Source organism: Hemibagrus wyckioides, linkage group LG29 (genome assembly GCF_019097595.1).
Source record: "Hemibagrus wyckioides isolate EC202008001 linkage group LG29, SWU_Hwy_1.0, whole genome shotgun sequence".
NCBI lineage: Eukaryota > Metazoa > Chordata > Actinopteri > Siluriformes > Bagridae > Hemibagrus > Hemibagrus wyckioides.
Genome location: NC_080738.1, coordinates 16,679,114 through 16,700,789, shown reverse-complemented (window position 1 = coordinate 16,700,789; position 21,676 = coordinate 16,679,114). Strand labels below are relative to the sequence as shown.

General features: G+C 43.7%; 2 protein-coding genes across 4 annotated transcripts in view; one reads left to right on the top strand and one right to left on the bottom strand.

Annotated features, from left to right (window-relative positions):
• Positions 1–609: 609 nt before the first annotated feature.
• On the top strand, positions 610–7,451 carry prorsd1 (prolyl-tRNA synthetase domain containing 1). The gene is made up of 2 exons (XM_058384808.1): positions 610–794; positions 7,023–7,451. Exons 1-2 carry the CDS (start codon positions 711–713, stop codon positions 7,449–7,451), a joined length of 513 nt encoding a protein of 170 aa, XP_058240791.1. The 5' UTR covers positions 610–710.
• A 1,194-nt stretch (positions 7,452–8,645) lies between these two features.
• LOC131349262 (girdin-like) overlaps positions 8,646–21,676 on the bottom strand; it is a 54,480-nt gene continuing 41,449 nt past the window's right edge. Inside the window, exons 21-32 of one of the 3 annotated variants that reach the window (XM_058384803.1) lie at positions 21,492–21,635; positions 20,604–20,790; positions 19,505–19,650; positions 19,023–19,115; positions 18,734–18,930; positions 18,372–18,413; positions 17,706–17,783; positions 15,841–16,017; positions 14,941–15,006; positions 12,981–13,135; positions 12,043–12,448; positions 8,646–9,812 (exon numbers count right to left, since the gene is read on the bottom strand). In XM_058384803.1, coding sequence (XP_058240786.1) covers positions 9,748–9,812; positions 12,043–12,448; positions 12,981–13,135; positions 14,941–15,006; positions 15,841–16,017; positions 17,706–17,783; positions 18,372–18,413; positions 18,734–18,930; positions 19,023–19,115; positions 19,505–19,650; positions 20,604–20,790; positions 21,492–21,635 — 1,756 coding nt within the window. In that variant the 3' untranslated portion in view covers positions 8,646–9,747. Of the gene's footprint in view, positions 9,813–11,208; positions 12,449–12,980; positions 13,136–14,940; positions 15,007–15,840; positions 16,018–17,705; positions 17,784–18,371; positions 18,414–18,733; positions 18,931–19,022; positions 19,116–19,504; positions 19,651–20,603; positions 20,791–21,491; positions 21,636–21,676 lie in introns of those variants that run through there. The other 2 variants (XM_058384801.1, XM_058384802.1) reach the window with 2 other exon arrangements.

Below are 21,676 nucleotides of genomic sequence, written 5' to 3'. Positions count from 1 at the left end.
CTGGCAGTGCTCATAATGTTATGCCTGATCGGTGTGTATGTTTGTGTGAGTGTGTGTGTGTATATATATATATATATATATATATATATATATATATATATATATATATATATATATATATATATGTATGTATGTATGTATGTGTATGTTTGTGTGAGTGTGTATGTGTGTGTGTATATATGTGTATGTTTGTGTGAGTGTGTGTGTGTATATATATGTGTATGTTTGTGTGAGTGTGTGTATGTGTGTGTGTGTTAGCCTAATTTATTCATTTAAAAAATAATAATAATAATAATAATCGATGAGATTTAGATGATGGGAGAATATATATATATATATATATATATATATATATATATATATATATATATATATATATATATATATATATATATATATAAAATGTATATATTAATTACTAAATTAATTTAATTTATTATGTTATATTAATTACTAAATAATTGTTTTAATAAATGGGAAGAAATGTACATTAGTGCTCATTAGTATTCAGAAATAATGAAAAGTAATAAATCTCTGGGAGATTTTCGGACATGCTCCACGTGCGCCGAGGCTTTGCCATGTGGTCTCGCTGCAGCTTCTTCACGCGCATGCGCATTTCCGCGCAACTCTCCCGGAAGCAGAGATGTGGCCGGTTGTGTAAAAATAGAAACTCGTTCATTCTTTTATTTTGTGCAACTCAGGAAAGTAAAATGGAGTCTGCTGAACTGCGGACGGAATTAGAAAATCTCCTAAAAAGTCTGAATATTGACTTTGTTTCTGTGGAACATCCGGAGGTAAGAAATCTTTAAGCTTGCTTATTAAATCCTTCTACATGCAGCCACGGGTTTCTCATAACTACATATCATTTATTACTTATTCTGTGAGTGTGTGAGATAAATATAGTGACCTTTGGTGGCTTTAAATTAATTATATTCACTAACATCTATGATATGAAGCTGTTGTTGTAGCAGTAAGGCTTTTCTGTTTGTTTACAGTAACTTGTACAGTGATGTAGTTCTGCCACTGACCACCAGGTGGCGACAAATAAAATCCTTAAAGGGCGTATGATTATTATTCATACACAATATATATACATTTTTATGTTTATATATTAAATATGTAGTAAATATCAGGGACATTTTGTCTGTTCATTACACATCTGTATTATAAATTTCTAATATATCTCAGGTGTCAAACATTCAGGCTTTAGGCTCAGACTGGCGAAGTGAAGATTATAATCCGGCTCTGTCAATCAAAGAATTTATAATCTGTGTTTGTTTTATTGACCTGAAAACCAACACCTGAATTCATTGATTTCCTAAAACTTTTGGCAATATAGTATAAAATGGCTTTCTGCTATTGTAGCTCATCTCATCTCAACAAAAGTCCAATAGCGCCACCTGTCCTGCAGTGAGCAGCAGTGAGTGCTGCGGCCGCTGCTCTGTGATGTTCCTGCCTTTAACCTGATTAATTTTGCTTTCAACACTTCGCTGGCTTTCAGTGAGCTCGTGTCCTACGATGGTGTAGTGGTTAGTGTCCTTATGTGGCTCTTATGTGGGCGGTCCATGGATCAAGTCTGGGTGTCTTTGTGTTAGCTTTAGAGACTTCAGTGCCTTGCTTTGCACCCTTTATTAAGACAAAAAAGGTAAAGAAAAGAAAAGAGGACTGACTACCTGTTCTGTGTTAGTCTGGGGGTCAAGACCTTCTTTGAAACACTTTCTTTTCTTTTCCTCGTTTTCTTGGAAGACCGTAAAAGGGACCTCAGCTCAGATTTTCCCCTTTTGAAGGTGAAAAGTAAAGGGTAAAGTAAAGCTCGTGGAGGAGGAGGTGCGTTCCCGCAGACGCAGATTAACCCCGTTAATAATGGTTAATGGTCACCTATGGAAACCTTATTACAAGTTCCTCTAGAGAGTCAAGTTTGATCGACTTCTCGGCGCTTGGTTTGGCTCGGAGGCTAAACAAACTGTGACCTGTGGTGGTGCAGCAGTTAGTGCCATGACCTCTGGTGTTCCGGGTCTGTGGGCCGAGACTGGGTGTCTGTGCTTTAAAAACTTCAGCTATCATTGAGCCGTTTGTTCAAAAGACTAATAAGCACAAACCCAGACACCTGTCCTGTAGCGGTCAGGGCTGTGGGCTCTGGTGTACATGGTGTCTTGCATGAGGTTTCAGGGTCAAGTCCAGGTACCTTCCCTTTAGTTCAGGGTTAATTAAACAGTTCTGAAAATAGCTATACAGCAGCTTTAGATATTTCTCTGGCTTGCTTTGAGGCGTTTATCAAGACAAATATACAAAAAGCAGAAGCTTGCTTGTCTCTTCTGCAGTAGTGTGGTGGTTAGTGCCACAGTCTGTGGGGCAGGAGGTTGCTGGCTCAAAACCAGGTGTCTCTATTTTAATTTTAAATCATGGGTAATTAGACAGAGGTAACAAAAAGTCAACATATGCGCTGACTGGTAGACAGTCCTGTAGCTCATGTGGATGAGCATCGCCTCTGGAGTGCGAGATTGCGGGTTCAAGCCCCCATTCAGGACTGAAAGATTAGAAGGTGCAGAAGGGCCTGTAGGAGGAAAGGTGAGGCTTAGCTGTATGGGGGGAGGTGAGATCAGAATGGGGGAGCTTGAGGCAAGAGCAGAAGGCGGGCCCGGCTGCAGGGGGAGGCAAGAGCAGAAGGCGGGCCCGGCTGCAGGGGGAGGCAAGAGCAGAAGGCGGGCCCGGCTGCAGGGGGCGGCAGGAGCAGAAGGCGGGCCCGGCTGCAGGGGGCGGCAGGAGCAGAAGGCGGGCCCGGCGGCAGGAGCAGAAGGCGGGCCCGGCGGCAGGAGCAGAAGGCGGGCCCGGCGGCAGGAGCAGAAGGCGGGCCCGGCGGCAGGAGCAGAAGGCGGGCCCGCTGCGGTTTTTTTCCTCTAGCTATGCTCTAACCCCCTTCTACACTCCTCCCTGGCAGCTGCCCCAACTCCTACCTTCACCAACACCACCTCCTCCCAGGCAGCTGCCACCCCTCTCTCCTTGTACTCACCACTCCCACACTACCTTCTTCTCTGTCCTCCCCTGCAGCTGCCCTGCCCCACTCTTTCTGCTCTCTCCTTTCCTTGTACTCTAACTTGCCCTACCTTCCTCATGCTCCCCTACCTATCTCTTCCCCTTTCTGACCTCACCTCCTCCCACCTACACTTATCTGCCTCATGCAGCTAAGCCTCACCTTTCCTCCTACAGGCCCTTCTGCACCATCCAATCTTTCAGTCCTGAATGGGGGCTTGAACCCGCAACCTCTCACTCTCGAGGCGATGCTCATCCACATGAGCTACAGGACCGTCTACCAGTCAGCTCATATGTTGACTTTTTGTTACCTTTGTCTAATTACCCATGATTTAAAATTAAAGTAAAGACACCTGGTCTTGAGCCAGTGACCTCCTGCCCTACAGACTGTGGCACTAACCACTACACCACATGGGGAAAGTATGTGCTTTTGGCACTCATGTCTTAATAAAGGTCTCAAAGCGAGGCAGTGACGCGCATAAAGGTGTAGCAAAACTGCCCAGAGTCGACCCACAGACTTCAGGCACCAGAGGTCACACCACTAACCACTATACCACCACAGAAGGGACGGGTGTAGCGCTGCTTTTTGTATTTTTGTCTTTATAAACATCTCAACACGAGCCAGTGAAATATTTAAAGCACCTGAATTCAGCCCTGTGACCTTCCCAGCTGCTGTATAGCCCCGTACACCTTTTTAAATTAATCCTGAACTAAAGGAACAGCACCTGGATTTGACCCAAGGACCTCAACAAGCCAAGACCATGGCACTAACCACTACACCACATGGAGCTTATGTTCATAATGGACCTTTGTCTTAATAAATGGGTAAAAATGAGCCAGTGAAGCAAACAAGAGACCTTGTGCACCAGAGCCCACACCACTACAGGTGTCAGGAATTGTTCTTTTTGGTCTTTTGAACAAATGGCTCAATGTGAGCTGAAGTATACTAACTAGAGGTCAAGACCTCGCCTACTAGCAGTCAAGGAACTAACTGCTACACCACTACAGGTCAGCTGGCTTTTTTGACTTATGTCTTAATAAAAGACATAACGTGACCCAGTAAAGTGTTTAAAGGAACTGCCCAGACTCAACCCAGGTACCTTCTACATGAGAGTCTGAGACGCTAACCGCTACACCACTGAAGATGGTGCGCACTGCAATTAAGTGTTTAAAGCAAAGATGATCAGACTCAACACAGGATGTTCACAGCCCAGAAGTCACAGCACTGACCACTACATGACACATGGTTGGGTGTTGCTTACTGGGTATTTGTTTTAGGAGATGACCAAAACAAACTAAAGAAAAGACAGCCAGACTCAACCCAGAAGCCGTGGAACTAACCATTACACCACAGGAACTCAACAAAATGTTGTTGCTTATTAGACTTTTGTTTTAACAAATGGCGTGAAATAATCCCATGAAGCATTTAAAGTAGAGATTCCCAGACTCAAAACAAAGACCTCACGAAGGAGAGTCCAGAGCCTTAACCACTACACTGCCAAAAGGGAGTGGCATACAGCTGCTTATTGGACCTAATGAATCGCTCAGCATGGACCAGTGATGTATTTAAGGATAAAGCAAAGACACACTGTCTTAAACCAGTGACCTCACAAGTGCCCTAACCACAGGACAGGTGTGGCTAGTGTTTATTAGACTTTTATCTTAATGTATTTCTCAACCACTGGCAATTGTTTTTGTCTTTGTTTTGGGGGCGGGGCGTTTAATCTTTCGGTAAATTAACTTTTACTTAATTTTAAGTTAAAAGCCAAAGGAGAGACTCAAACCAGGGATGTATTGGCTCAGAGGCCAGGAGACTAACCATTACACCAGGACAGGTTAAACAGTACTGAAGAAATGGCAGCATGTGATCCTGGGAAGTGTTTAAAGCCCCAGAGCCCCAGCACTAACCTTTACACCGCCACAAGATGCTGTTGCTTATAAGCAAAAACACCAAGACTTGGCCCAGGGACCTGAGATAGGAAAGTCCATGGCACTGACCTCTACATCAGCACAGTTCAAAGAGAACTAGTGAAGCGTTTAAAGAAAAGAGACACAGTCACACATATCAGAACCAATGGAATGACCATTCCACCACTGCAGGCCAGGGGGTGCTGTTGTTGATTGGACTTTTCTCTTAATTTACCTCTCAAAGCAAACCAGTGAAGTGTTTAGGGGATATTTCAGAACTCATCCACGGTCAAGGTGGATGGTCATGGTCAAGGTTCAGAACTCATCCACATAGATTCTCTGAGTAACAGGAAGAGCTGGACAGTGGTGAGAAGGTAGATGTTGAAAATGGTGCTGGAGGACCCAAAAAATGAGTGTGGTACAGCATTCCCTAGATTATTTAAGGACCTTTGGCTGTGTCCTCTCTAGCACTATTATCCACATGCACCATTTTCACCACTTCTCACTTCTGTGTATTTAATCCTGAGCTAAAAGCCAAAGCAGCATCAGAGGCTGTGATGCTAACCTCAATGCCACTGCAGGCTTGCTTTTGGAGTTTTGTCTTAAGAGAGTTGGTGAAGGGTTACACAGAATCGACTCCAGGCCTTACACAACCAGAACCCATGGCGTTAACATCTACACGACCACAGGATGTTGATCAATGGGCTATTGTCTTTATAAATTGCTCAAGTTTGCCCTTTTTTTATACTTGAGTTAGAAACCAAAGCAAAAGCATGGACTCAAACCAGAGATGTACTGAGGCAGAGGCCATGTTGCTAACTAATACCCCATTAGAGGACAGGTAATGGGCTCGCTTATTGGACTTTTGTCTTAAGTATTGGCTGAAACGTGTTTAGAGGAAGAGACACTGGTTCAGTGTCTCCACAAAAACAGAGCTCTCCAGCAATCCTGGATCTTCCACATGCTTCATCTTGGCTCAGGGTTTGAACAAGCAACTTTACAACCTGCTGGGGCAAAGCTTACTCACGTTGATGTCATTTCTGTAGGTGATTTCTGGACTTTTGAGTTAGTCCTGAGTTAAAAGCCAAAGCCCAGACTTAAACCAGGGAGGTAGAGCATCAGAGGTCATGATGCTGACCACTAAACCACTGGTGAACAGTCACTTGCTTGTCCCATTGTTCAACCATGTGAAACAGAATCGGGGAAAACAATGAACTGTTTAGTGACCGAGGAGATGGTTGCTTTGTTTCAGCTCTTATTGCTTCTCTGGAGTTTCTCTCCAGCCAATGTAGGAAGTGTAACTTTGACCTCAACGCTAACCAACACGCAGTATTAGTCTTCTGTACCTGTGTGCTTTCTGGGAACGTTGTCCACTATTTAATTAGAACTGAAGATCTTGTTGAAGAGACGTGATGAAGACACTGGAAGCCTAAAGGAAATGACCGCTTCTTCCTTCCCACTAAACCCTAAACCAGGCATAACTGATGTTAAGAGTAAAAGCCCAGTGTGGAGTCAGGTTTTATCCCAATCAACCAGAAGCCACAACTGCATCCACTGAAATCCGAGATTAAAAGCTGAAATCATGTTGGTGCTCTTGATTGGGGTAAAAATGAAAACCTGCACCAACACAAGGCAATTACGAATATGACTGGAGACCTCTGTAAATATTTCATTTGTAGTTTATGTTTACTCACACCATTGAGCCAAAAGGACAATAATAATAAGCAACAGCATTGTTGGTCCAATAACAGTCCAGTGGTCGGCATCATGGCCTTTGATGTAGCCTACAGAAGGTTTGAGTCTTCTTGAGACTGGTGGTTGTGGGTCAAGAAGATGATGAATCATCTTCTTTTTCACTCATGATGAATTGAGTGACACAAACAGTGTGGATGGTGCAGGATGTCACAATTTCATGTCTTAAGAGACACTGTATGCTTGCAGAATCGAAACAAAGATGGAAGATTTGTGTGTAATTATTGAAAAAAATGTAAGATATACCTAGCATTTTTTATTTGTTTGTAACTGTACAGTAACCCTCAAAAAACTCAGTTAATAAAAGCTCACCATGTGTTTGTTCCTATCAGGTTTTTACAGTGGAGGAAATGATGCCTTACATCCAGCACCTGAACGGAGCCGTGGCGAAAAACCTCTTCCTAAAGGACAAGAAGAAGAAAGGCCTGTGGCTCGTCTCGGCGCGTCATGACCGCCAGGTCAACCTGAACGACCTGGCTAAGAAGCTGGGTTTGGGCAGCGGGAACCTGCGCTTTGCGGACGAGGCGGCCATGTTAGAGAAGCTTAGGGTGGGTCAGGGCTGTGCCACGGCTCTCGCTCTCTTCTGCGACAAGGACCAAAGCGTCAGGTTCGTCCTGGACAGCGATTTAGCCAACGGAGGCCACGAGAGGGTTTACTTTCACCCGATGACCAATGCCGCGTCTCTAGGACTGAAACCGGACGATCTGATGAGGTTCTTGAAGGAGACGGGCCACGAACCCATCCTCCACAGCTTTGATTAGATCAGCTAGAATGTTGTAGGTCAATGACAGGACACGTGTCCAGGATGTTTTTATTGTACAAATAACTGAAGACATGAATAAAAACACAAACACTTCACCCTTATTTCCTGACCAAGATTTAAAGGAAAAGTTCATTATTAAAAATGACTCATTAATACAAGCCTTTAATTTATTACACTGGCTTTATCCTGAAAAGGTGTTAATTTCTTTACTGTATGAACAGAAAGCAGGTCTGCGCTGCAGGAATGTGAGCATGTTCATGTAGAAAGTGCAGGAGGAGAAAAAACCTTTCTTCATCCACGGGAATCCTTTGTGTTTAACCTATTAAATACTTTCAGGACAGAATGTCTGGTTTCTTTTATACACACAATTTGAGATGTTTCAATTTCTGTTGTCATTTTTGTGGATAGCAGGAACTGTGTGAATCTGCTGAGGTAGACTTGTCAATCAAACTCTGTGGGCGGGGCAATACAGAGATACACCATATTTCCAAAAGTATTGGGACACCCCAGAATTCCGGTGTTGTTTTTCAGGGCTTGGGCTCGACCCCTTAGTTCCAGTGAAAGGAACTCTTAATGGTTCAGCTTCATACCAAGACATTTTAGACAATTTTATGCTCACAGTCTCCGCTCTAATTCATCCCAAAGGTGTTCTATGGGGTTGAGGTCAGGACTCTGTGCAGGTCAGTCAAGTTCCTCCACACCAAATTCACTCATCCATGTCTTTATGGACCTTGCTTTGGTCACTGGTGTGCAGTCATGTTGGAACAGGAAAGATCATCCCCAAACTTGAAGAGCATGAAATTGTCCAAAATGTCTTGGTATGAAGCTGAAGCATTAAGAGTTCCTTTCACTGGAACTAAGGGGCCGAGTCCAACCCCTGAACTGAATGATATGGACGGGTGTCCCAATACTTTTGGCAATATATGTGTACTTTTACTCAGCAGAAAGTTTTATCATAAACCCAATTTGACATATTATTACTAAAACATACGGATAAAGTTATCATCCCTGTATCTTAGTGACTTTATTAATGATTAAAGATTTGTGTTTTCCGATATCTTTAGGAGTTCCTCAGCAAAAAGCCAGGTTTTTCTGTTTGTTTGTTTAAGAGATCTGTTGAATTTTTTTTGCTTTTTTATTGCTGCTACAGCGGGCGCTATCCTGTTTTGAGGACGACGTTATTGGTAATTATATACGGATAAAAATGAAATAAACGGATATAAAAACTTTAATTTCAAAAAAAGTCATTGGAGAGTCTCTGTTGTAATAAGAGGAATAACAGACTTGGGGACATGCTGCTGTAGAAAACTAATGAATGAGAATAGAGAAACAGACGAAAGCGCTGTGGAACGAGGAAGAACGAACGAAATATTATTTTTAATATAATCGTCTCCTTTTCTAATCTTCTTGAGTCCGTGTATTAAAAATAAACCTAAAGCTAGCGGTGTGTTCTGAGGAAAATGAAGGTAGAGGCGAGGAAAACGCCGGCAGTCAAGCGGCTCTATATGGGAACGTTCGTTTACAGTGCTTGAAGTGTGTTAAAGGTGTGTGTGTGTGTGAACATGTGGTTTTTAAAGTAACACACTCTTGAGTTTTCTCACATCAAAATGCATTTATGTAAAAGTTGAAAAGGAAAGTTAATGGCAGGTCTGAATGTTGTCAGTAGTCCTACACACACACACACACACACTCGATCTTTTCTGTCCTTGTGCTTTGAGTTTCTCTCGTCCACTCAGGATTCGGTGCATGCTCGATGTGACTGGATTGTGCCTGGACTCGGACTCGGACTCGGCGTCGCTTCCAGGCGTGAGAGAAAGAAAAGTCCACGGGCGGATGATTGAGAGACACGCAGCACTTCTTCTAAAACTCGGACACTTCCTTGATTCAAGGAAAAACACCATTGGTTTAAATACAGAAGCATCTTCATGTCGATGGAGATCTCCTCTTTTTTAAAAACAAGTTCTGTGAGGAAGCGGTGAAGAGAGAGAGAGAGAGAGAGAGAAGCACAGAAGAAAACCAAGAGGTGATGAGATGTTTACACCAGGAGCTTCCAGCCCCAGCATGCAGCACTGAAGAACAGGAAGAAAGAGGAGGTGGGAGAACAAAAAACCCCAGGGAATGTGATGGAGAACGTCAGCACCACCCTCAGTGAACCATGCAGACCAGGATCCATCATCAAACCCTCTGAGCTCCACTGTCTCTGAAGCAAAAATCTGTTCCGGTTCACCCCTCCCCCCCACTCCCTGCACCGGACACTCGCCCCCATCCGGGCTCGGGGGTAAAACTCTAACGCTTTAAGAGGTTTGCTGTTCTCCGGATCGGCTTTTCGATTTCCTGCGCTGGCGTGACGTTTCCACATCTGTGAGACAAACAAAGCAGGTGAATATTACAACAGAATTAAATTTAGCGTGTGGAGCTACACGGCATCGACCATCAGAAAATATTCAACACGGAAAATATTCAACCCCTTCATTAAGAAATCACTCAGATGCTTAATTTGCATACTAAACCGTGATTGGCTGCTTGCATATAGTGACACGATAATGCTTTCCTAATCACGAGCCATGCTAATATTTTCCTGTATTTCTAATAAAATAAATTATAAAAAAGAATCAATGTGCGTAAACAAAGCTGTCAGACAAACATTATTAATATAATAATTAATATTAATCTACAATAATAAATAGAATAGAATAAGTAGAATATTTACACAGACAGAAGTTGATCTAGCAACAAAAATGTAAAAAATCGGAATAAATTTTTTTTTAAAATGAAGCTCCACACACTGTACCGTCTTTTCTATCTGGGTTAATAATTAGAGAGTAATGTTCTCTGATTTCATTCTGTAGCGTTTTTTAAACAATTTTTTCTGCCTCATTTATGTTTTTTTTCCGAGGCTCCCTCTCTCTCTCTCTCTCTGCTTAAACGCTCTCTTCTTTATCTGAGCTCTTTTATTTAGGTTTAATGAGATGACGTCCCGCTGAAGCGCTTTTAACATGACTTGCTTTGCTTTTATTAAATCAGTGAAATGATTAAGCTTTCCTTCTCCTTAAAAAATTTAATAAAATAAATAAAATCTATTTGATAGTTGGGGCAGCACGGCGGCTTAGCGGTTAGCACTGTTGCCTCACAGCAAGAAGGTCCTGGGTTCGACCAGGCAGGGGTCTTTCTGTGTGGAGTTTACATGTTCTCCCCGTGTCTGTGTGGGTTTACTCTGGGTACTCTGGTTTCCTCCCACAGTCCAAAAACATGTACATTAGGTTGATTGGTAATTCTAAATTGCTCATAGGAGTGAGTGTGTGGTTGTCTGTCTATATGTGTGACCCTGTGATGGACTGGTGACCTGTCCAGGGTGGACCCCTGCCTATAGACGATGGATGGATAGTTGCTACAGCTAAGAGAACGTTGGAGAAATGTGGGTGAAACCTCAGTGGACAGCCCAATCGCACAGCAAGCGGTGAAGGAAAACAGGGAACGAAATGAAATCATTGCTTCGTTTTGACCGAAGCAATCAAAATGGGATCACAGGGTTGAGGGGGAGAAAAAGCCACACAGTGATTCAGCAATGATTGTGTCTGAGACCCATTTATATAAACACCGTCCCAGATACCAAGCTCCGGAAAAAATTATAAATTAATAAATAAATCACAACCTGGAATAAAAAACAGCCAGGGAATCTAGCAGGTTAGAAGAATCAGGAGGTGGACATGGGTTAGTGCTTTAAATAATCTCCATAAGACAAGAGCATCATGGGACATGCTCCACAAGCCTAATTGCTTTATTTAAATATCAAAGTAGATCAGGGTTTTTGGGAGGGATTTTGTGAACAAGCAAATGTAGGCAGAGCTTACAATATAAATTAGAAGAAAGATGAAATGATTCAAAAATAAAAATAAAAAGTTTTCCATTTTGTGATATAATAATAATCATGGCAGTCTGATTATTGTACATCTGAATATAAAGGAACACATAAGACATAATACGCATGCAGACGTTCAACAACGAGTCCAACAGAGGGTTTGTACACACTCAGAACCAAAAGGCGGGACGGGGCGAGAGCGAGAGCGAGGGTGCGGTGATGAGGCAGAAACAAAACACAGAAAAGAAAAAAAAAAAAGAAAAGAAAAGCCAAATAAATGGATAAGGAAGCACGGGTTCATGCAGGTGCTCGACCGTCACCAGACAGGAAATGAGGTCACGCGGTCCCACACCTTACACACAGCCGTATTCGTACCACAGCGATTGGCTGTCCTCTGAACTCAAGGGAGCCGATTGGTCAGGATTATTATCGTGGCCCCGCCCGTCTACCTTGCCGTCGTTGGGCTGATTGTGAGCGTGATTGGGTTTGGGTTTGAGGGGCGGGCCGCTGATGTTACTAACGAGCGACGTATTGAGTGAGAGGAAGGCCTGGTTCCTGGTGCTGCTGGAAAACGCTGGCTCACTAAAGATGGAGTCCAGGAAGACTGAATCTACGGTGAAGGAGGGGCCTAAGAACTCCTGCAGAGTGGACAGCTCAGAGTCGTCTGCGTTCGGGACGCGGCCGGCGCAGGGCACGCTGGCCGATTTGGGCAGGGGTTTTAGGTACTCACTGGATGCGGCCTGACTCTTCGAGGGCGACGGATCCACGGAGACCGGCTCGCGTGCGTCCTTGGCCAGCATGTCATGGACGCTGGAGCGGCGCGTGCTGCCCTCGGCCGTGGAGATGACGCTGCTGGCTCGAGGAAGTCCGGCGGAAGAGGCCGAGGCGTCCAGGCGCTCGCACACAGAGGTTGCTTTTGCCTGAGTGCTCAGGCCTAACCTGGGCTGACCGGAGCCTTTCACACGAGTGCTCTCGGCCTTACGCAGACTCGGTCGGCCCGCTTTGGGCTCAGTGGGCGCGGCCTTTCCGCTGGCAGACCGCAGGATTCCCCGCCCCTTGGTGCGCTCCTTCTGCACGGGATCGGACGCTCTGGTTAGACGTGGAGACTCGGAGCTCAGGTTGTCCTGGCTGCCAGACTGGAGGAAGCACAGATCCCCAAATACATTAGAAATGAAAACTTTCAAAATTTGCTGAAGAAAAGATACACTGAATAAAAACTGCCTCAAAACACAGATCTGATCTCATCAGTCATACAACAAAACCCTTTAATTTAATTTACACAAATTCTTCAGTCATTAATGACAAGTTTAAAACAGTGCTTGGCCTGGATGATTCAAATAATCTGAATTAAAAAAAGGTCAAATATTATTCTAGCTCATCCAACAGAAACGAATAAAGTATACAAATATTTTTAAATATAGAATTATACATACAACAATAAATAATATTTTTTAAATAATTTGATACGTATATTTTATTAAAATGACAATGAATTAAAATTAAATACAAATTAAATTCTAAATTAAAATGTAATTAATAAAATAAAAAGTCCTAATATTATTATTATTATTATTATTTATTTAATAATAATTTATTAAATAAATAATAATATAGTGTGACGTGTTAATGTGACATGTAAGTGTGACGTGACGTGTGAGGTGTGAGCACCTCGTTGGCGTGAGAGCTGCTCCTCCTCCTCTGGCTGTGTTGAGATGTTCTCTGCACTGGACTGCTCTCGCTTGACCAAACCTCTGCATCCAGACTGAGGCTGAACTCTCCACTGCTCTCACTGTGTGGTCTGCTCACGCTGCCATTCACCGCACCTGACACACAACACCACAGAAATCAACTCCCTCTGATAGAACTAAACAGAAACGTGTAGATTTATCCCAAACGGAATCCATCAACCAGCCGAAGTGTGTTTAAGCTTCTTTCATTTAGTTTCCCGCTGGAGTTAAGAGGCTGATGCCGGAGCTACGAGGCTGATGCCGGAGCTACGAGGCTGATGCCAGAGCTACGAGGCTGATGCTGGAGCTGAGAGGCTGATGCTGGAGCTGAGAGGCTGGTGCTGAAGTTACGAGGCTGATGCCGGAGCTACGAGGCTGATGCCAGAGCTACGAGGCTGATGCCGGAGTTACGAGGCTGATGCTGGAGCTGAGAGGCTGGTGCTGAAGTTACGAGGCTGATGCTGGAGTTACGAGTCTGATCTCCAGACGTTCTCTGTATTGCCTGAGGCGTGTCTTGGCATTAATGTTTGTGTTGTCTTTTCTTTTTGGAATTCCTTCTAGAAAAACAGTCTAATAGTGTCACTTAGGAAGTAGAGACTAAACGTGTCTCGGCTGATCCACTACATTACCACTGGACAAACAAAAGCAAAGAAAGAGAGCAATAAACTGAGTTTCCTCCTGTTGTTGTTGTGTCCATGTTGATGATTGAGTGTCTTTATCATGTTTCACTCCACAGTGGAGGTTAATATGAAGCTCAGATGAAAGTAGACACTCAGAACTTTAAGAATTTGTCGTGTTTCAGAAGGATATCTGTTTTTCTCTAGAATACTAGAGGTGATATTTTCATAACATTTTTCCCCACAGAAATGTTTGTATCTTCAAAGTAAATGTTGATCTCAAACCCATTCCTGCTCTCTGAGATGTTCTCCAAGTGCTTGTTCATCTCAGAAGTAGCTCAGATTTCATCTTCAACCAGTAACATTCTGTGTAAGGTTCTCCAACAGAGGGAAAAAACACACGACTAAAACACACTGAAAGCCGACAGACTCGTTTTAGATCAGCCCGAACATCATTCATTTCTTTATACTGACTGAAAACGTCCTTTAAATCCAGTGTAACTGGTAAAAGGAGTTAATACTCGGTCCACCATTTCAGTATCGCAGAAAAGAAGACAAGCTGCAACCATTTCAGCTGAAATGAAATCCATCAAGAGACACCAAAGTGCACCAGGACTCCTTTACTCATACACTACAGTCCAGATAAAATCATTCACTGACATTTCTTCTTCTGATGAACCACACACACACACACACACACACACATTTACCCACTGACAAAAAAGAGAAACCTTTTCCCAACTACCCAAAATGGAGAGAAAAAAGATTATAGATCAGAAGAGAGAGTGAACATGGCGTCTGATCTTCCAGAGACGTGACGAGGGGCAGTCAAGCATATGATGGACACTGGAGGATAAAACAGGATGTAGGGGAGAGAGAGAGAGAGAGAGAGAGAGAGAGAGCAGCAGTCCTGCACATTTACACACAAACTCTAACACCACACACACACTCATCAGCCCCGAATCCTGTCTCAACCCCCATGTCCACGTCCGGTCCAAGTGTCCGAACATGTTACATGCACGACTTTCACTGTGACATCACACAATTTATTCACTCTCTTCTGGAAATGCTTGAGTGTGTGAACAACTACACACACACACACACACACCAGCACCCGTCTGTTAAAAACCATGACATGATGGGTCACATCAACACTCGTCCTGTATAAACACTACAGCCTGAAATTCCCTCTCTGGACTCCTGAAAACTGAAATCTTTCTGGAGATTAGGATTAAGATGAAGGTTTTAGGGTGTGGCATGTGTGCAGGTTTGTTTTCCTCTTACCTTGGCTCCGGACGGCACTTTGCTCGTCTGAAGAGGTCGGAGTGACGTCCTCACAGGAGATGTTATCTGCAGTATAGAAAAACCTTTAAGAGCTGTACTCGGTTATCAAAGTACAAACTTCAAACACAGAGAAAGTGCTGGGAAAAAAGTAGGGGGAGAGAGAGAGAGAGACGGAAAGTGAGACAGAGAGATGGAAAGTAAGAGAGAGAGATGGAGAATGAAACAGAGAGAGAGACACAGAGAGATGGAGAGTGACACACAGAGAGAGAGAGAGAGAGAGAGACAGAGAGACAGAGAGATGGAAACTGAGACAGAGAGAAAGGGAGACAGAGAGATGGAGACAGAGAGACAGAGATGGAGAGTGACACACAGAGAGAGAGAGAGAGAGAGAGAGAGAGAGAGACAGAGACAGAGAGATGGAGACTGAGACAGAGAGAAAGGGAGACAGAGAGATGGAGACTGAGACAGAGAGATGGAGAGTAAGAGAGAGAGATGGAGAGTGAAACAGAGGGAGAGAGAGAGACAGAGTGAGAGAGACAGAGAGATGGAGACTGAGACAGAGAGATGGAGAGTAAGAGAGAGAGATGGAGAGTGAAACAGAGGGAGAGAGAGAGACAGAGTGAGAGAGACAGAGAGATGGAGACTGAGACAGAGAGATAGAGAGTGAGACAGAGAGACAGGAGATGTTATCTGCAGAATATATAAACCTTTAAGCTCTGTATCCAGTGATTCAGTACAAACACAGAGGAAGCGCTAGTTAAAAAAAAGCCTTGCTAGCGTGTGAATATGAGGAGACACGACGGAGTGAACTGTAATAAAAAGTAAAAATACACAGAACACAGCTACCAAGCTAGGCTAGTTAGACAGGACACAGAGGTTCTCCAGGTTCTGCAGCTCTACCTTTGTGCTTGTTGCTGAGGGTGGAGTAGTCGATGGCGGTGGTGGAGTACGCTAGCTCCTTCATTCTCTGGCTCCCTCCTGCACATGCCGGGTCCTCAGGGGCCTCCAGGTGATCCGTACTGCCGCTCCACTGACCGGCGCCGGCCAGAGCCATGGACTGCAGCAGATCATTCATCGCTGAGACAGAAGAGAAGCGTTAGGAAGCAGAGACCTCGGACGGACAGATAGAGACGACATGCAGAGACCTCGGACGGACGGATAAATAAAACTGACCACACTCTTACAGTCAAAATGCAAAAATAAAAAAGTGTTATTACAGATTTATAGATCATAGCAAAGATCTGGACAACAGTGATGTGGAATTTTAAGCCTTCTGATTGGCCAGTGGTCAAAGATTCAGATTATAATGTTGAAAAAATGTCCGGAGTTTTGGAGGCTGGAAAGTTTGAAGCTGCATCATGAGAAATTCCAACATTTTATTCACAAATTATTTCACTTACGTCTGGAAATAAACGCTGAAATGAGCAAAAATTACTGAACAACCAAACACGACAATTTTAAGCTTCAAGAAATGAAATAAATCTCAAAACATGGTTATTAATCTTATATTTATCATCATCACTTAATGAGGAATAAATTTGATTTAATTAAATTATTTTATTTAGTATAAAATAATTTTGTGTTATATATTTATTTTGTGTTATAAATACTGTAAAATAATAATAATAATAATAATAATTATTATTATTATTATTATTATTATTATTATTATTATTATTATTATTATTAAGAATAATAATAAAAAATAATCCTTAATAATTTCTCATTTTAATTAAAAATAAAATATTTTAGCAATAGTTTTCTTTTTCATAAAAAAATAAAACAAAACAAATTTTGGTTGCTTGAGTAAAAGCACTGACATTTCTGGTGCTCTGTGTGAGGAGGAGGACCCTGTGTGTGTGTGTGTGTGTGTGTGAGATAGAGACAGACAGACAGACAGACAGACAGACAGACAGACAGACAGACAGACAGACAAGCACCACTTCATTTCCATCATCCATGCTGTTGAATTTTGTACTCTTAGATCACAAGCAGAAAAAGGGGCGGAGTCAAATGAACTAATTATACTGATGCACTAAACACAAAAGATTTAATCTTTTTGCAAGCAAGATGAAGACATTAATCTAAGACTGAAGAGAAGACCAGACAGAATCGCCCTGTGGATCAGTACTCAGGATGGTGAGATCAAACTGACGGAGAAACGATAAAATAGAGACGGAGAGAGAGAGAGAGAGAGAGAGAGAGAGAGATAAAGTGGGAGAGACAAAGAGAGAGACAGCAGGATAGACACAGAGAGACAGAGAGAGATGGAGAGAAAGAGATGGAGTGAGAGACGGAGAATGAGAGATGGCAGGAGAGACAGAGAGAGAGAGATGGAGAGTGAGAGAGAGAGAGAGAGAGAGAGTGAGAGAGAGAGAGAGAGAGTGAGAGAGAGACGGTGGGAGAGAGAGAGAGGTGGAGAGAGAGAGAGAGAGAGAGAGAGAGAGCGAGAGTGAGAGAGACAGCGGGAGAGACAGAGAGAGGCGGAGAGAGAGAGATGGAGAGTGAGAGAGAGAGAGAGACAGCGGGAGAGACAGAGAGAGAGGTGGAGAGAGAGAGAGAGAGAGAGAGAGAGAGAGAGAGAGAGATGGAGAGTGAGAGAGGGGGACGGCGGGAGAGACAGAGGATGAGGTGGAGAGAGAGAGAGATGGAGAGTGAGAGAGAGAGACGGCGGGAGAGACAGAGAGAGAGGTGGAGAGAGAGAGATGGAGAGTGAGAGAGAGAGACGGCGGGAGAGAGAGGAGTCGTCAGCTCGGGACTCTTACACATGGAGCGGCGGTAGATGGCCTTCACTTTGTCTTTGTCCTTGGACCTGTTCCTCATAAAGGGCAGCTTTTTCAGTGCTGAGACCGAGGAGGAGCGGTGGAGAAAGGAGGGAGAGAACATAGTGAGGTTAACACACACACACACACACACACTTATATTCCATAGTTAAACACCTACACGCACACACACACACACACACACGTGCACACACACACGGACAATATTTCTGTCAAATGTGCATAATGGCACAATTACACATGTAAAACTGTGAGATGGCTAAACAAAAAAAAAAAACACCACAAACATGAACACACACACACACACACACACACATACACACACATACACACACATACACACACATACACACACATACACACACATATACACACATATACACACATATACACACATATACACACATATACACACATATACACACAGATGATTATTAAAGGGTGCAATTCAGGAATTCGGGAAGTGAAGCGTGGGGGTTTTATAGTTCTGTTTTCTTTACTAATTAATAACGTTTATGATCTTTTCACGTCACATTGCACCTTTTAATATAAATGCACAGTATCCATGACGACGCCCCGAGAGAGAGAGAGAGAGAGAGAGAGAGAGAGAGACAGAAAGCTTCTGCTAGAACCCCTGCTAAAGCATACCATTGGAGGAACCTTGCACATTGCTGTGCTGTGCTCTCCTCCCTTTCAGCACAGAGAGAGAGAGAGAGAGAGAGAGAGAGAAACAAACAAACAAGCAAATCAAGTGAAACCAAAAGTGAGCATCAGCCATCATGCAGCAAGTCTCGAGAACTTAAAACTGCAGCTAGAAGCATCAAGGAAACGATCTGAGAGGAAAGAGGGAATATTCCGGAAACTCCGGGACGAGACAGCCGTCTAAATCGCAGCTTAAATTAATTTTAAAGCATGATCCTGAGCCGTTTCCCCGAGAGACAGACCACATGCAGGAAATTAGCTACAAGCTAAAGAGCCAATCAACATCGAGCCTGAGAGCTCATACTCACTGCCGCTTCTCTTCTGACTCAGAGGGTCATCGAGTGACCCGGAGCCCATGGACGAGCTGTCCTGACTGTCGTGAGGAGCCGCCAGGAAGCCATCGCTGGACTCGGAGCGGCACGGCGTGAGGGTGAGGGACCGCATCCGCTCGCGGCTCTTGGGCTTGATCAGCTTCTTCATCTTCAGCGTGATCCAGTTTCCCCTTCTGTCAGAAAAGAGCAGAAAGCCTCGTCGATCCTCAGGCGCTAACGGTCAGGGTTTCCAGAAACGAAAACAAAAACAAAAACAAAAACAGACCTCCTGGGGGGTGAGGGGTCGTAGAATTTGTACTGATCCATGATCTTCTCCTCTAACTTCTCCTTCTGTCTCCTCAGCTCGTTTAGTTTGTCTCTGAAAGACAAGAGAATCCGATTGAAAAACCGATTTTCTGACAGGTTTATGTTAACGTTCTGGTGAGACGTTATCATTTCCACGGTAACAAGCTCACCAAGACAGCAGACGCTTCAGATAAACGTGTTATAAACAACAAGAGGTTTCTGTTATAAACAGAGTGTTTACAGCTGCTATAACATAACTGAGGACAGGAACTAACTTGTTCTTAGATGCTCCATGACATTAAACAACAATAAACCGATAAAAAATGTTAAAAAGGAGGAATCAAACACTCCAGGAAGAGGAACTCTGCTCCATCACTGATTAGTTCCCTGTGACAGCATGAGCTCCGAGTGTGTGTTCTTCCCCGTGTGTAAGCGGCTCTGTGATGAACACTGATGACCCACATGTACTGTCTCTGCTCCACGTGGAAGAGGTCTTTGCTCTCCATGGTCTGCTCCAGCAGGGTCCGGTTCTGCAGCATCAGGGTCTGGATCTGGTCCAGCAGGTGTCGGTTCTCCTCCTCCAGATTCCCTTTCAGCTGGCTCAGCAACTACACACACACACACACACACACACACACACACACACACACACACACACACACACACACACAGTAAATACGGGACTGGGTCAGACCAAGGAGAGACAAGGAGAAGGAGAAGGAGAAGGTGAAGGAGGAGGAGGAGGAGGAGGAGGAAGAGAAGGAAGAGGAGGAGGAGGAGGAGGAGGAGGAGGAAGAGAAGGAAGAGGAGGAGGAGGAGGAGGAAGAGAAGGAAGAGGAGGAGGAGGAGGAGGAAGAGAAGGAGGAGGAAGAGGTGAAGGAGGAGGAGGTGAAGGAGGAGGATGAGGTGAAGGAGGAGGAGGTGGAGGAGGTGAAGGAGGAGGAGGTGGAGGAGGAAGAAGAGGAGGAGGAGGTGGAGGATGAGGAGAAGGAAGAGGAGGAGGAGGAGGAGGAGGAGGAGGAAGAAAAGGAGGAGGTGAAGGAGGAGGAGGTGGTGGAGGAGGAGAAGGAGGAGGTGAAGGATGAGGAAGAGGAGGAGGAGGTGAAGGAGGAGGAGGAGGTGGAGGAGGAGAAGGAGGAGGAAGTGGAGGAGGAGAAGGAGGAGGAAGAGGAGGAGGAGGATGAAGTGAAATACAAGCAATATCTTGTAATATGTTTTTTCAGAGACAGACATGCAGTAAATCAGTATTTTTGAGGTCAGCAGTGAGGTAACTGGACACTGAACACGTCACATGTCCCTGCTGGAGGCCGTGATGAGTTCCTGCGTTCCTGAAGAAAAGACTCTACCTCCGTCTGGGAGAAATAAATCACACCGCGAGACAAAGAGACGACTCTGAACTCAACAGCCGGCTCCCATTTAACATCGTGATGTAGTTCCCAGCAGCAGGCTGACGGAGTTCGGATGACGGATTTTCTCTCAGGGTGTGAAATTAGAGCCGGACATCACAAAGAGAAAAGGTCCGTGAGTAACGACCGGAGCGTGCGGGAATGGGGGGATGTACCTCACACTGGTTGGTGAGTTTAGTGGAGGTGATATCCAGCTGTTGGTACTGCTCCTTCAGCTTGGAGAACTCGGCCTCCAGGCGCGTCTGCTCCAGTTTAGCGGCATTCAGCTGGCTCTTCAGGTTCTTGTGGTCAGCTTGCAGGCCCTCGTTATCTCTCAGCAGCTGTTGGTATGTAGTGTTCAACCTTAGGAGGAAGACGGAGAACAAAATGTTACAAGAGACGTCTTCTTATATTTGACTGCTGTTTTTTTTAAAAATAAATTAAGTGAATGTGTCTGGTAATTTTAGAGAATTATTTAATTATTTATTTAAGAATTATTCAATTATTATCTTCTATAACGTCAATACGTTATTCAGCAACAAGACCAAATTCTTCGCTAACGTCCGCCATTAAAAACGGGATTATTTCAGTGAATTTTGTTAGTAAATAAGGTGAAATTCACTCAATTAAAATATACTTTCCGGCAATTTTAGTGTAGTAATAATTTAATTAAGAATTTTCCAATGATTATAACCTCAATACGTTATTCAGCAACAGCAAATTCTTCGCTAATGTCCGCCATTAACAAGGAGATTTTCTTGAAACAGAAGTCACATGATTAACATTATTCACAACGCACATAAAGAAACCTACAGTACATGTAGTACATCAATTACATTACATTCATATTCACATTAATCCTGAGATAAATGTGGATAAAAAAAAATTCGGATCCTCCTATAAATAGATTTTTAATTGAAAAACCTGATTAAATAAAGTTTTCTGATTTAATAAAGGTGTTACGCATAATGAGGCTTGTTGATTTCTTTCAGGAGAAATAAAGTTTCTAAAATAAACAAACAAACAAACAACAATTTTTCAGGATGCTGCTGGAAATCACACACTTGTCGTTTTCCTCTTTCAGTTTGTGATACTCGGCCGCTGTGGCCTGGTGCCTCTGGTTCTCCGACAACATCTTCTCCTGCTCGGCTTTCAAAACCTTCTCCAGCTCCTCCAGCTGTGCCTTCTGCTTCAGCAGCTGGTTGTATCTGAACACACCACAAGACGTATTCAGGAATATTTTATTCAG

Coding starts and splice junctions, on each gene's coding strand:
- prorsd1 (XM_058384808.1), top strand. CDS start 711: ATGGAGTCTGCTGAACTGCGGACGGAATTAGAAAATCTCCTAAAAAGT. Junction 795..7,022: donor TTTCTGTGGAACATCCGGAG/GTAAGAAATCTT, acceptor TGTTCCTATCAG/GTTTTTACAGTGGAGGAAAT.